The following is a 13,213-nucleotide window of genomic DNA, read 5'->3' as shown; positions in this document are numbered from 1 at the left end:
ATTTTGGTAGATTTCTCAGAAAACAAGACTTGATGTACTGTCATTTTGCTTCTTAAGGTTTCTTTTTTCTTCTTGTTTTAAGGGTGTTTGGATTTTTTTTAAATGAGAAAATAGTAAGAAAATGATTTGTTTGAAGTGTAATCAATCACTAAAGTGAATACTGTAGAACCTGCAAAGATGATTTTCAAACCAAGTTGATTTTTTTTCACATTATGTAAAGCAGTTTCTCTTCAAGAATAGCTGGTGCATTTCACAAACTGTAGTCACTAAATTCTAACGTCATATTTTGCCAGTTGACTTGTGAAAAAAATGTCATTTCGAAGCACAATTGTTTTTAGATGTCCACAAATTCAAATGTATCAATCACAGTAACAATAAACTAATAACCAAACTTGCTCTTCAACGTATATTATTATTATAATGTCCTCAGAAATGGTTTAGCCCTGTTCTGATATAGTAATTAAATGGTTTGCTGAACTGACTTGTTCTTCCGAAAGAACGTCGATTTAAGTCTTCTGTCATTCTAATAAAATCCGCTTTTACGAAAGTTAAAAGGTTCAAATCGTTGCATAACTTGCATAGCAAGACAATCAAACCACACAGTGCAAATGATGTTTAAAAAATAATTTATTGTTCTGTAATCTGTATGTACAGGAAAATATAGAATACGGAGTAGAAAAGTTATTGTCTGTACACTGCATTGAGGAGAAACGCCAGAGCCGGAAACATTTTCCAGGTCGCTGGAGAGTTTAAACTGTACAGATGAAGAAATACTCAACGTCTCAAAGTCCTTTAACTGAGAGTACCAACTCGCACACGGGCCGCCTTGAAAATCACGTTTACACTTTAGTAGAAAATTAAACTATAAAATCCTCCGTTAAATGTCAAAGAGCAACATCAGTATTTCACTGTGACGTAGTTAGAGGAAAAGAGGAATTTGAGGGATTTTGTACCATGTTGCATTATGAACCCTGTCAGTGATCTTTCACACACACACACACACACACACACACACTTTAATGTCATGCAGCTCTTTGGTTTGTGAATAACACTATCACAACTTCACGGCACCTACACATGTGCAACATAATTACAACATAAACTCGAATCGGGAGACGAGCAGTTCAGGGGAAATAAAATGTTAAAATAAAGATCTCGCTAAATACTCTGAACTGTCAATAATGCATATTAATAACACAAAGGCATGCCATGCGTTTACGCCAGCCTTCTGTTACATCGATTGGTCCGTTCTGCACTGAAAGATCCAACCCAAGGCAGCGCCGATTAGCCTGATGTTCATCAAAGTTGAAACACTAATTATATTAATAATACTGATTCTGGGCAGCGCTGCCGTTCTAATACAAATTAAAGACAGATGAAATCATCTCTGGTGCTCTTGCGAGTCGCTGGAGTTCTTGAAACTTTTATTATGTAACGAAAAACTCACAACTGCATGAGAGTTCATTTCTTTGTCCGACCGCTCCTCACATACATAAAACCAGATAGAGCGATGAAAAACTATTTACGATTATTGACAGAAAGATGTATACCTTTTAAGAAGCCTTACGTAACGTTGGCTGAAAAGCAAACAATGTTGACAAATAAATAATAATGCAAAAACCATTTGGTCAGGGCTGGTACTAAGATGCGTCGACTGTTTTGCCGTCAGTTCAGAGGGTCGAAGTGAAACATTTGAAGTTTCTGGGTGGTGGTGGAGGGCTCGAGGCAAATCTAGGGGGATGATGCCGTAGACACAAGTCCATAGCAAAGTACTTTTACACATGATTCACACCCCAAAGTTGGACTAAAATGCTTCGAAAGACTATTTAACAAAAAAAGAGCAAAACATTTCAAATATCCATGATTCAAGTTCAACTTCACAGGAGGGAGAGCTGCACACATCACAACTCTTAAACTCGACAAACATCACGCGTTTGACCAACTACAAGTGTGACTGATATCTGGTTTTGTGTTTGCAATCGCTCGGTTTCTTTGTGTCCTGTGTCAAATAAAACATCAGGCTCTGTACTGAGCCATCTGGTGGCCACAATGATTGATATTCCACAATTAACATTTAAAACTTGATGCCTTAATCCAGGATAATCGGTTAAACTTCAGCGATGCTCAATTCCTTTGATTTTCATTGGAAATCTAGTTCAGTTTTACCCGTCAAAGCAAAACCTGCACACATACAGAGAGATAAATGCAGGTGTGTTTTTCTAAAAGCATTATTTGGTGCACAGCTGGTTGGGAGGGCCGAGTTTTGATGCCATAACAAAAGGGTAAACGCCCGAATTGCTCTGGGGCCACGTTTGATTCTCATACAGAGGAGAAAAGAGACAAAAACACTGATGCAATTGACCACATGTTGAAAACACACAACTCTGCAGTCAGGATGGAGCGCAAATAAAAAGACAGTGCAAACACACACACACACACACACACACACACACACACACACACACACGTAACATGATCATAGAACAGCACAAATGCAGTCTGAGACACACACACACACTTGTTTGTCAGGCTGATTTCATCGGATCTGAGCGCAGTTTTCCAACTTTTTTGTAAAAGCATCTAGAGCCAAGTGAGGTCATGATAGCGTGCAGTCGTAAGATCCCTCCTCCAGCGTCTCCTCCTCCTCCAGCTCCACGGGCGTGTCCTCCAGCGGTCGGGCATTCACTCTGGGAGAGCCCTCTAGTGGCAGCAAGTGACCTGACACGACGGTCACGCGCGAGTCTTCGGCTCTGAGCAGCAGTGGCGTTTCGGACAGTTTTGATGCGCCAGACGGCTGGAACGCTTCGGGCTGCACCTGCTCGACGGAAACCTCCATCAACTTAAGCAGCTGAGGACGAATCAGATTCAAGAACGGCTTGTAGCCCAGACTAACAGAGAGAGCGAGAGAGAGAGAGAGAGAGAGAGAGAGTATAAAACATAAATAAACAAATTTATCTGTTTTGTTTCAATGAGACTACTGGTGCACCAATGCATTTTTTTTATTTATGTGGTCTTGGCCTTTTAGGGTTTCAACACCTCTTCATCAATGAATTTCCAGAACTTTCCATTTCTAAATACTGGATAAGGAATTTTATAAAATATTTGGTAACACTGTACAATAAGGTTCCATTTGTTAACATTAGTTAAAGCTGCACTACGTAACTTTGTGCTCTCTAGCGACATCTGTGGTTGAAACTTGAAACTGCAAACAGTTTTCAGAAGAACACTTTACGTGAGTCGTTTTTTCGTGCAATCATGATGATAATTAAATGATATAAACAGAAGAAGAAACGTCTTGAGAATCTGTAAATAGAAGAAGATATTAGATATGGGCAGTGGATAAAGCAAGTGAAACTGTAATAACACTGTAAACTAAAAACATAAAACGAGCAATAATGGGGATAAATGATACTTTATTAAACATGACAATAATATGAAGTCATTCATATTAGTAAACATGCACAGTAACTTCCCCTGAAACACGAGTAATGTTCGTAAAAGCATGACCCCTACCACACAACATACTGTACACAATTCCAAACATTATAGCAGGTAAACAACTTCACCAAACAGATAAACATCCATCTGTACTGCAGCGCTGCTGTCCTGAACTGTGCGACTGTGACTGACGGCAGTGAACAGCGTCCTCAGCCGGAACACGTGACAGCCGGTACATTCCTGTGTTTCACACTCACTTGATTCTATCGAACCCCGGTCCATTTGCGTTCATCTTACGTCATCACAAACACGCATGGAGAACACAACGCGACTCATCATACTTTTTGTTTTTTTGTTATTTTGGTGCCATTATGCACAGCAGAGTGAACGACAACTGCGTATATGTGCGCTTCATGGCGTAACTCATCAGATGTCCAGGGGAAGTCGGATTGCTGCTGCTCGCAAACGGCGTTTTTTGAGGAGACAGCTGATTGCAAGAAATTCATTTGCATCTTTGTTTACACTGCACGCTTATTCACGCTCATGTCCAAGGTGAAGTTATCGCCACTGTCATCTCCTATTATACCCTATATTTATTAGTCGAAACTAATGATGTCGTCATCGGCTAAAACGCATGCGCAGGTTACTTTACTTCCTGAACGAGTGCGCACACGAGTCCAAGTTGCTTTCACATTCACGCGAATCGCGCTACAGTTCCATTGCAACCGAACTCAGACCAGCTCCTACAGGTAGTCTCGGGTCCGCATGACAGCTTTCACATTACCAATTTTTCATGCGAACCGTGCTGTGTTTCGAACTAAACTGCCAGTGTGAAAGCACCCTAATACACAACTATTACAAAAGGTGCAAACCATTACTGATGCTCAAGAAGGCAACATAAAAGCAAACTTTTGAACAGTATGATTTGTGTAAATAAGAGTACATTTTGTGTTATGTAGCTTTTGAAGGGCAGTACTACATAAAAATATAATCTCTTATAGGCTATTTGTGTACATTCTGAAGGGTGTGGAAACTTATAAAAACAAAAGGGGTGTGCAAACTTCTGCACTTAACTGTATAGGCTATATAGTTTGTGAAAATGTATATTTTATTTTAGATTTAGTTTTTTCACGATTTAACCACATTTGAGCTTTTTTTAAATGTACAAATTCCATGTAGCCTATCCTATCCATATGATGTCATATTGCACGTGTAATTATGAAATGACATCACAAAAATTCACATATAAGTGCTTGTACTATGTAAATCGTGGGGAAATGAACATTACAGAAAAATACTCGCTTACATATTCACGTGCTGCATGAAGAAATGGATCGGCTTCTTTCAGCTCGTTGTTGAAAACACATTTTATATTGGTGCATTTCTACTTGTGCTGACTGACAGAATGACGAAGAGTGCGCGCCAAGCGTATGACGTCATTGCCATGGTATCCAGATACATTTCAGCAGATTTGCAGAAAGACTAGAATGAAAGTATCATCAAATCAACGTGCAGTGCTTCGAAATTGCTCCTCTTCTCTGCAAACGATACCGAAGACAACAGCGAGAAGAACGAGTACATCAAATGTAAGTAGAAAAAAATCAGTGAGCCTACCAGCTGAAACCAGGACATAATTACAAAGTTTCTTCTTCAAAACGGGACGTCTGGTCACCCTACTTAAACACAACGAGAAAACAATCCCTCATACAACATTTAATGCCATGACCTTATGAATTAAAGACTTCTTGCTCCAATTTAAGACCTTTTTAAGGCCTTATTTTGCGGAAGGGTGAATTAAGACTTTTTAAGACCCGCGGAAACGCTGCGAGATTAATAAATGCTGTATACATTTTTCATAATAACTAATGCATTTACTAATGTTAACAAAAACAACCTTACTGTAAACTGTTACCTAATAATTTTATTGTTATTGCACAATAACCATTATTAACATTAACTAGCAACAAACATAAAACCTTATTGTAAAATGTTACCAAAAACAAAGTTTTTCATGCATGTTTAAATTTACTGCTCTGTGATACTGACCAATCAGCTGAGGCCCAGATGTCGACAGCGATCAGACCTGCTCTGATGCACTGAACCGTTTCAGGTGGAACTTCTGGACTGTCCAAGAACCCCACCACCTGTTTAATGACGCTGGCGTCTCGCAAGATCAGACCAATGACCACACACCACTCCAGACAACCGGCCTCCATGAACACATGCAGGAGATACCTGAAATCATAACAAACAATTACACACATGCATACCTGTGCAGACTGGTTTGGTCTGATTCATAACGATTCATTTGATGAGGGCTTCGTTCAGAAGTGAATAGCAGCACAGTATGCAAAGCATTTATTAAATGTAGCATGTGAAACACTTTACAGTATGTAATGATGATTGATTTTAAACTGTAGTATGCTACATAGCTGTCACATGACCTCATAATGGTCTTTGTTTAATTCAGTGAGTGGCATGCAATTATCTTGCTACTAAATGTTTATTTTGCAATCTTTTGAGTAAAATGTGGTGGAATAAATGTAGTAGGTCATCCCAGTATTTATTTTATTCAATGCATTGTATGCATACTTCATACTGCTGAAGTAGTACATGTAGTTTTTTTGTAAACATACAGTATACATATGTTATTATATGATTTCTTTGAGGGTATTGAACAAGGAATGATACAATAGTTGCAGCTAGATAGGTAAAGTTTGTCAAGACTCTCCAAAGCCTTGTCTGAAAGTTTGATGGTTCTACAGACATCACAGTAAGAAAAACAGCCAAATAAGCTAGATATAGTCAGATAGATACAGTATATATACAGAGAGAGAAACTTAAAGCAGATCAAAGGCCTTCAGTGGGTTTGTTTACATTTGAATTTTTTATATTTTAAGTTTGAATTAACGAGCATTCCGTTGGACCGTTTGAACATTCCGTCAATAGAACATTCCATCAATGTATGTCTTTGGGGGTTTTTTGTGCGAAAACTAAGTCCAATCAGTTTGAAAAGATGTAGCACACTATTCCAGAACAGTCTGAAGGTCTGTGCCAAGTTTTATGGATAAAACTTGAAAGCTCAAGGTGGAGTTAGTGATAGAACTTTTGGTCTCAGTTTAAGGATCCTCAAAAAAGTTTGTAGAATGACAGTATATTGGCTTTGTCCAACCAACATAATTAATCGTATCCATATAGTTTCCCTTGAAACTAGAAGTATAGTAATATGCCACTCTGAATCTACCCAATGACCTCATCAGTCCCAGAGATTTTAATGGTCCCCTGTTGATGACATCATCACTTACCGCAGTTGCACCTGAGACTTGTGCGGTCCTTTATTGGCCAGCTCCATTGAGATGTGCTCAAGCTCTGATTGGCTGAGGTTGAGGGTGGAGACATTCTCATCTACCATCATCCAATCACCATCCACAATGGAACTGGTTTCAGTCAGATCAGTAGCTGAACCAATACTGCACTCCTCTCCTGAACGGATGAGACAGAGAACAAGAACGCACATGAGAAAGACAGAGAGACAAGCGGATAAACAGGCAGACTCTACCAGTCTCACCTTTGTTAATAAGGGGAGACAGAAACGCCTCTTGTGTCCGTGGCCCTCCGTGAGAGGCGGCGGAGTCCAGCTCCTTTGGCACCGCCCCCAAACCATCAAGCCAGCTGTGATTAGCTATGGTGACCAGAGGGGGCGTGGTATCCATGTCACTGTTCAGCAAACTGTCAGCTGACTGCGACTTCAGCAAACGAGAACTCAACACTATGATAACAGAAAGAGCCAATCATAAATACAGAGGTCTTAAAAGGTACAGCAGCAAAACCCAACGTTCCAATAAAAAAATAAAAAAATAATACAAAAAAAAAAAAAAAAACACACACCTGGACGGCAGCGTCCATCCTTCAGCGGCGAGCTAATGGAGCATACTGAGATAACAGGGAATGGCCACAGGAAGTCTTTGTGCAGGCATTTGAGGGCTGTAACGAAATCGTCCACCCGTGCCACGCGTGTCCGCTCCCGACACAACCAGCCAATCAGCTCAAAGCCCAGCTGAGCAGAGAAACAGCCGAGATCTCGCAGTCTCACCTGCTCCAGCAGATGTCTCGCGTGTCTCCACAGCATCACATCAATGTAGAGATTCTCTGCAGAGTCGCTCTCTTTACACCACCGATCGCCACTGAAGAGACACAACACACACACACATTTCTCTTCAGTGAAACCATTTAAACAATGTTTTGCTGTGAGCACTTCAGTGTTGGGGAGTAACTAACATAGAAGTTATGATGCAAACTAGTGGTTGACCAATAGGGGTTTTTCAAAGGCAGATGCCAATACTTATTTCTAGAGAGCAGGATGGCCAGCAGGAATCTATCGGTATATTTTAGGGATGCACCAATTCGATACCTGGATCGGTATCGGCTCCGATACTGATGTTTTTAGACAGATCGGTTATCGGTCCGACGAGCCCGATCCAAATCCGATACTTTGTGTTTGCATTTTATTCAAAGCCACTTCAAAACATGCAATAGTTCTGTAAATCACAAAAGGCTGTTTAATCACAAAACACTGTTCAATAAGTAAATATACAGCATGTGCAGTGCCAGCATGTTAGTAAATGGCGCCGCTTTGTTGATACACATACGCACGTGCAGGCTGGTGATGCGCTCGCAGCTATTTTTAGCTTTCATAGCAGTGCGCAATGTTTGAGCGCTACTCACGAACAACATCTCAGATGTAGACACTCAATAGTTGGGTTCACTTATAATATGCTTACTATATTAAGATTTAAGTTCAGTTTAATTTTCCGGCAAGTAACAAGACGTGGCAAAAATGCTAACTAGTTACGATACTAACTAGTGGCTGACCGATATGGGTTTTTCAGTGGCAGATGCCAATACCGATACCTAGAGAGCAGGATGGCCAATATAAATGCTGATAAGCATAATACAATTTAACACCAGCAAATTAGATTGTAACAAGGAGGACGGCCTGGCCGGGCATGGGGATGCATGCTGGTGCTGAATTGTCCTAATCAGCCGGGAGGGGGATAAAGACGAGCTGGGGGCGCCAGTTCGAGAGAGAGACACACGGCTGCTGTGTGTGTGTCTGTGTGTTTATGTTTGTTTAAGTTCATTTATGTCATTAAAGTTATGTTGACTGTTTGCCGGTTCCTGCTGGTGCCAAATTCTGGGAAGGAGGAGGGAGGTGCTGTCGTGAAGTCCTCGCCGCAGCCGTCCGCCAGGGGACGGAGTCGCCGCTGCCGGCCACCGGGAGTTGGAGTCGTCGCTGCCGTCTGCCAGGAAGGGGAGGAGCCGTTACCGTCCGACAGGGGTCAGATGACTCGGGAGGAGCAGCTGTCGTCTACCAAAGGGCGGAAGAGTGGCTAAGGACTAGGCAACGGCGTGTCCGGGGACCAACTTTCTCTCTCTCTCTCTGTCTCCCCCCCTCGCTCTTTCCCTATCCCTCCCCTTGTCTCTCCCAGGGCTCCAGAGAGGCGGGGAAGACCTGCCAGCAGAAGGACGGCCGGAAGGGCAACAACTCCCCTCCAGGAAGGGAGGGGAGTACGTCATGCTGGAGGTTTCCCCCGGCCTGAATCGGGCGGTGGAGGAGTGTGACGAGGAGGAGGACGTGGCCGGGCCGTGAGGACGCATGCCCGGCACTGAATTGTCCTAATCCACCGGGAGGGGGATAAAGACGAGCCGGAGGCGCCAGTTCGAGAGAGAGAGAGACACACTGTGTGTGTGTGAGTCTGTGTGTTTATGTTTGTTTAAGTTCATTTATGTCATTAAAGTTATGTTGATTGTTCTGCTGGTTCCCGCCTCCTACTTGCCCATCCTGTGAACCCCAATACACAGATGTACAAAAAATTTTTTATTGTAAAACAAACACTTCATTTATGCAATATTTACTTAAATTTGCGTAAACTTGAAAATAAGAAATATCCATTGACAAATCTATTGGTAGATTTTGGAACTGACACCAAGGGAAAATTAACACTTCTGTTAATCGGCCAAGCTAACACTTATCGGGCGATGTCAGTATTCACAAAATGGCCAAATATCGGCCGATTTATCGCCCTGGCCAATATATCAGTCTATGACGTTTTTCCAGTAATGAAAATTATTTTCCAGCAAGTAACAATAGAAGGCAAAAGCGCTACAAAGTAGCGAAACACTACACACTACGCTAAGCTAGCATACCCAAGATAGTTAGCTATGCTACCCTATCTAAGTGACTGTTCATGTCAATGAATATTATCCAATAGTATTCACATAAGTCCCAGCATTGCATTAACTGGGGTAACATCTGGGGCAACCTTACCGCTGTTTTTGTTTGTTTGTTAGTTTTATTTAATGTAAATATGTTTGGGAAAGTTTAATGCTTTAACCCTAATTGAGATCCTTATTAAATAGATTATATTATCACAAAATTAAGTTTAAAATAGTTTGCTGTCTTTTGTTAGTAACATGAAGTTAAAAACAACATTCAAAAGAGTAATTGGACTATAGTTTCAGTGCGTTAAATTATGAGTTGATTGTAGCTTTAAAACTTCACTTTAAGGTAGCTTCATGCAAGTGAGATTACACAAAGTATACATTTCTATTCATATGTTTAAACTCTTGAATATGTGTGTGTGTTAGGACAACAAAATATGTGAATGCATATAAATGTCAAGTGTTACCCTTTAGAAGAGGGTCCAGAGGGCATGCTCAGTGTCTTCTGCATGTTAAATTTGCCCGCTGCGATGTTGTCTGCAGACTGAGAGAGACTGATGCTGCGGTTACGAAAGAACTCGAACCCACCGGTAGAGCTCGGCTCCTGCACAGACGCACAAAACTCAAAATCTGAATCTACATCTGAAATCACTGCATTGCATGTGTCAAAACTTGAGTCAAAATATTGCCCAGCATCTCACCTGTGTAGTGGGTGTGCTGGGCGGAGTCTCGGCCTCCCCTGAACCAATGGCCTTGAGGAATCGGATCATGTGACGGCAGAGGTCCCATTTGCCCTGTTCGAGGGCCGTGTTGAAGAGCAGAGTGGCGTGTTGACGACTTACTGCAGGAACTTCCATATTCTGAGTTGAAAACAAAAACATTATCAACACAAATACGACTAGCAAAATCGGAGTTAGTAAAACTAAAACACTTTTTCTTTATAGGGGGAAATTATCCACCCCTGTCCCACCTCACCTGGAGAATAATCAGGTACGAAGCTGCCGTGTCCAGATCCTGCGCCATCAAACACTCTTCAAACAGATCTTTGGGGTTCCCCACCGCGGCAAACAGATAGTTCCAGAGCGCGTACTCCGTCTTCCGAGCGCAGTGGACGATGGTTTGCAGAAAGAGGGGAAACTCAGTCACAAACTTGGCTACAGTAGGCAGCAGTGGATCAGGGATGGGCTCTCGTGATGTGGCCTCTTCCTCCAAAACCACATGCACCATGAGCTCCAGAACGTGAGGGAAATACGGCAGAGACGCGCAGGATTGCGCTAACATCAGCGCCTGCTCGCCCAGGTTTCGCACCAGCAGCTGTCGGAGAATGTGGTGGAGGTAGATCTGCGACGTCCGCTCCACCGTGCAGAACGGGAAAAGAGATTCCAGCGGCTCTGGGGAGTTCGAGGAGGAACTCTGAGCGCTAAGCCCGTCGAAGAGCATCGTTTCATTGGAGGCACCCAGGATGAGAGCGTCTTCGAACAAGACGGTCAGCGGGTAGATGTTGATGTGAAACGGGAGCATGATTCGTCGAGACAGGAAGGAATGAGTTTTGCGGTGGTCTCGCGGGAACAGAGGAAGCCACACCTTCATTCCCGCCTCTCCGCACGACAGCCACAGCGCCTCCATCAGGTGACGCTTCTTCCGGTTACTGCGACACGTCGTCCAAACGTTTTCCACACACTGAGCCAAAACCACTGGTGGACAGAACGGTAGCTGGGACAGGATGTTATATATGTTTTAATAAAATGTCAATAAAAACTTAAAAAACTGAAGCTAAGTTACAACCCAAACAGTATTTGCCGATAAGTAGGACTGAGCGATATACAAGGTGGCCCAAAAAACAAACGAGGCCACTATGTTTGATTGCTCATATCTTAAAAATGCATAAAGGCGTTTGCAAGATTTCTGGCGTACTTCTACGACTTTTTGTAAAATTACGTCACTGTGACGTCATCGTGAGCAACAACTTGCTACAAATAAATAAGCAAATCGTTTAGCTAAATTTTCAATGGTGCTTCCCTTTCGCCATGTTGCCCCGTTCTTTTTGGGCCAAGCAATTTATTTATTTATTTGTAGCTATAAATTGTTGCTCACGATGATGTCACAGTGACGTCATTTTAATGTTTACAAAAAGTCGTAGAAGTACGCCAAAAATCTTGCAAACGCCTTTATGCATTTTTAAGATATGAGCGATCAAACATAGTGGCATAGGGGCCACCTTGTAGATAAAAACTATTTTTCAGCCTTTTGATATATCATCTCGATTAGGGCTGAGTCTGACGATTTAACGCGATATGCGATTGGATTAATTTATCAATTTATCGGCATATCACGGAATTAAAACAAATAAAAATGTAATTGATTCACAGCCCTAATCTTGACATGTATGTACAGTATTTAGGCTAAAAACGATTATTCTTTACAATCAGAGAAAACATAATTTCAACCAAGTAAAGTAAAATTAAAGGAATATCTAGTTAAAAATAATCAATAATTAAACAGTTTTTCACTAAATAAACACTATATTTCATCATATTCATTTATATGTACTGATAAAACAATGCATGGTAATAAACAGAAATATATTTTTATTTAAACATGAAAAAGTCGTAAAACAAGGAAGGATCGCGACTAGTCTACACTAGCTTAATTTTATGTTGGCTGTAAAATCATCATGATATTGGATGCATCATCCAGCCCGACTGATAAACTCTTTCACAGTACTCACCAAAACACAGAAGTTATTAAAATCGAAACACATGAGAATGTTTAAATGAAAATGTGAAATTTCCTATCATCATAAAAGTGAGATAAATAATAACACTGGCATTGAGGGGGCGGGACATACACTTACCAGTTTGGTCTGATTGGCTGGTGTGTCTTTCTCTCGTACCTGTGGACCGGAGCGATCTCGCTGCAGCATTATCAGCTGACCAGCCAAATTTAACAAGATACTCTCAGCCGAACAGGCCTGAAACACAGAGAGAGAGACGCTATAACAGATGACCGAACAGGAGAATGAGAGTGTATGTGTGTGTGTGTGTGTGTGTGTGTGTGTGTGTGTGCGTGTGTGTACCTGCTGTGGGGCTTTGAGTGTGATCCCAGTCTCTGTTCGTACTGACGTGAGGGTCACAGATACGACCAGACCAGGGTGAGGAATATAGCGAGACATTGAAACTTCCTGTAACAACTCCACACTGGCGGACGGGTTCGGACTGCAGAGAGAGAGATAGAGAGAGAGACATTTGAAAGAACTAGACAAGGAAAGTTTGTCAAGAAAAACTTTAGATATACAGATAGATAAACAGAGTGTGTGTGTGTGTGTGTGTATTACCCGTCCTGTTTCCTCTCGATGCTGTACAGACAGATGGAGCAGTCCGCTCTGAACAGAATCACCACGTTACGAAACACATTCAACAGCAGCGTATCAGCGTGAAGTTTAGTGACGCTTGCAAACGCGTTATCCAGATTAGACGACCGCACATAGAACCTCAACTATAAACAACAAAAACAATAATACTAAACACATCGGTCAATACTTATCAACAGACTT

General features: G+C 41.7%; 1 protein-coding gene across 1 annotated transcript in view; it reads right to left on the bottom strand.

Annotated features, from left to right (window-relative positions):
- Positions 1–609: 609 nt before the first annotated feature.
- The window catches only part of LOC127430812 (guanine nucleotide exchange factor subunit RIC1-like), a 54,934-nt gene continuing 42,330 nt past the window's right edge, over positions 610–13,213 (bottom strand). The window contains exons 16-26 of the mRNA XM_051680902.1: positions 12,995–13,155; positions 12,737–12,875; positions 12,515–12,631; positions 10,636–11,373; positions 10,362–10,520; positions 10,128–10,264; positions 7,327–7,622; positions 7,007–7,207; positions 6,744–6,921; positions 5,485–5,673; positions 610–2,888 (exon numbers count right to left, since the gene is read on the bottom strand). Coding sequence (XP_051536862.1) covers positions 2,597–2,888; positions 5,485–5,673; positions 6,744–6,921; positions 7,007–7,207; positions 7,327–7,622; positions 10,128–10,264; positions 10,362–10,520; positions 10,636–11,373; positions 12,515–12,631; positions 12,737–12,875; positions 12,995–13,155 — 2,607 coding nt within the window. The 3' untranslated portion in view covers positions 610–2,596. The remainder of the gene's footprint in view (positions 2,889–5,484; positions 5,674–6,743; positions 6,922–7,006; positions 7,208–7,326; positions 7,623–10,127; positions 10,265–10,361; positions 10,521–10,635; positions 11,374–12,514; positions 12,632–12,736; positions 12,876–12,994; positions 13,156–13,213) is intronic.

Source organism: Myxocyprinus asiaticus, chromosome 40, assembly GCF_019703515.2.
Source record: "Myxocyprinus asiaticus isolate MX2 ecotype Aquarium Trade chromosome 40, UBuf_Myxa_2, whole genome shotgun sequence".
In the NCBI taxonomy this organism is placed as follows: Eukaryota; Metazoa; Chordata; class Actinopteri; order Cypriniformes; family Catostomidae; genus Myxocyprinus; species Myxocyprinus asiaticus.
Note: the sequence above shows the minus strand (reverse complement) of the source record. Positions and strands in the feature narration are given on the sequence as shown.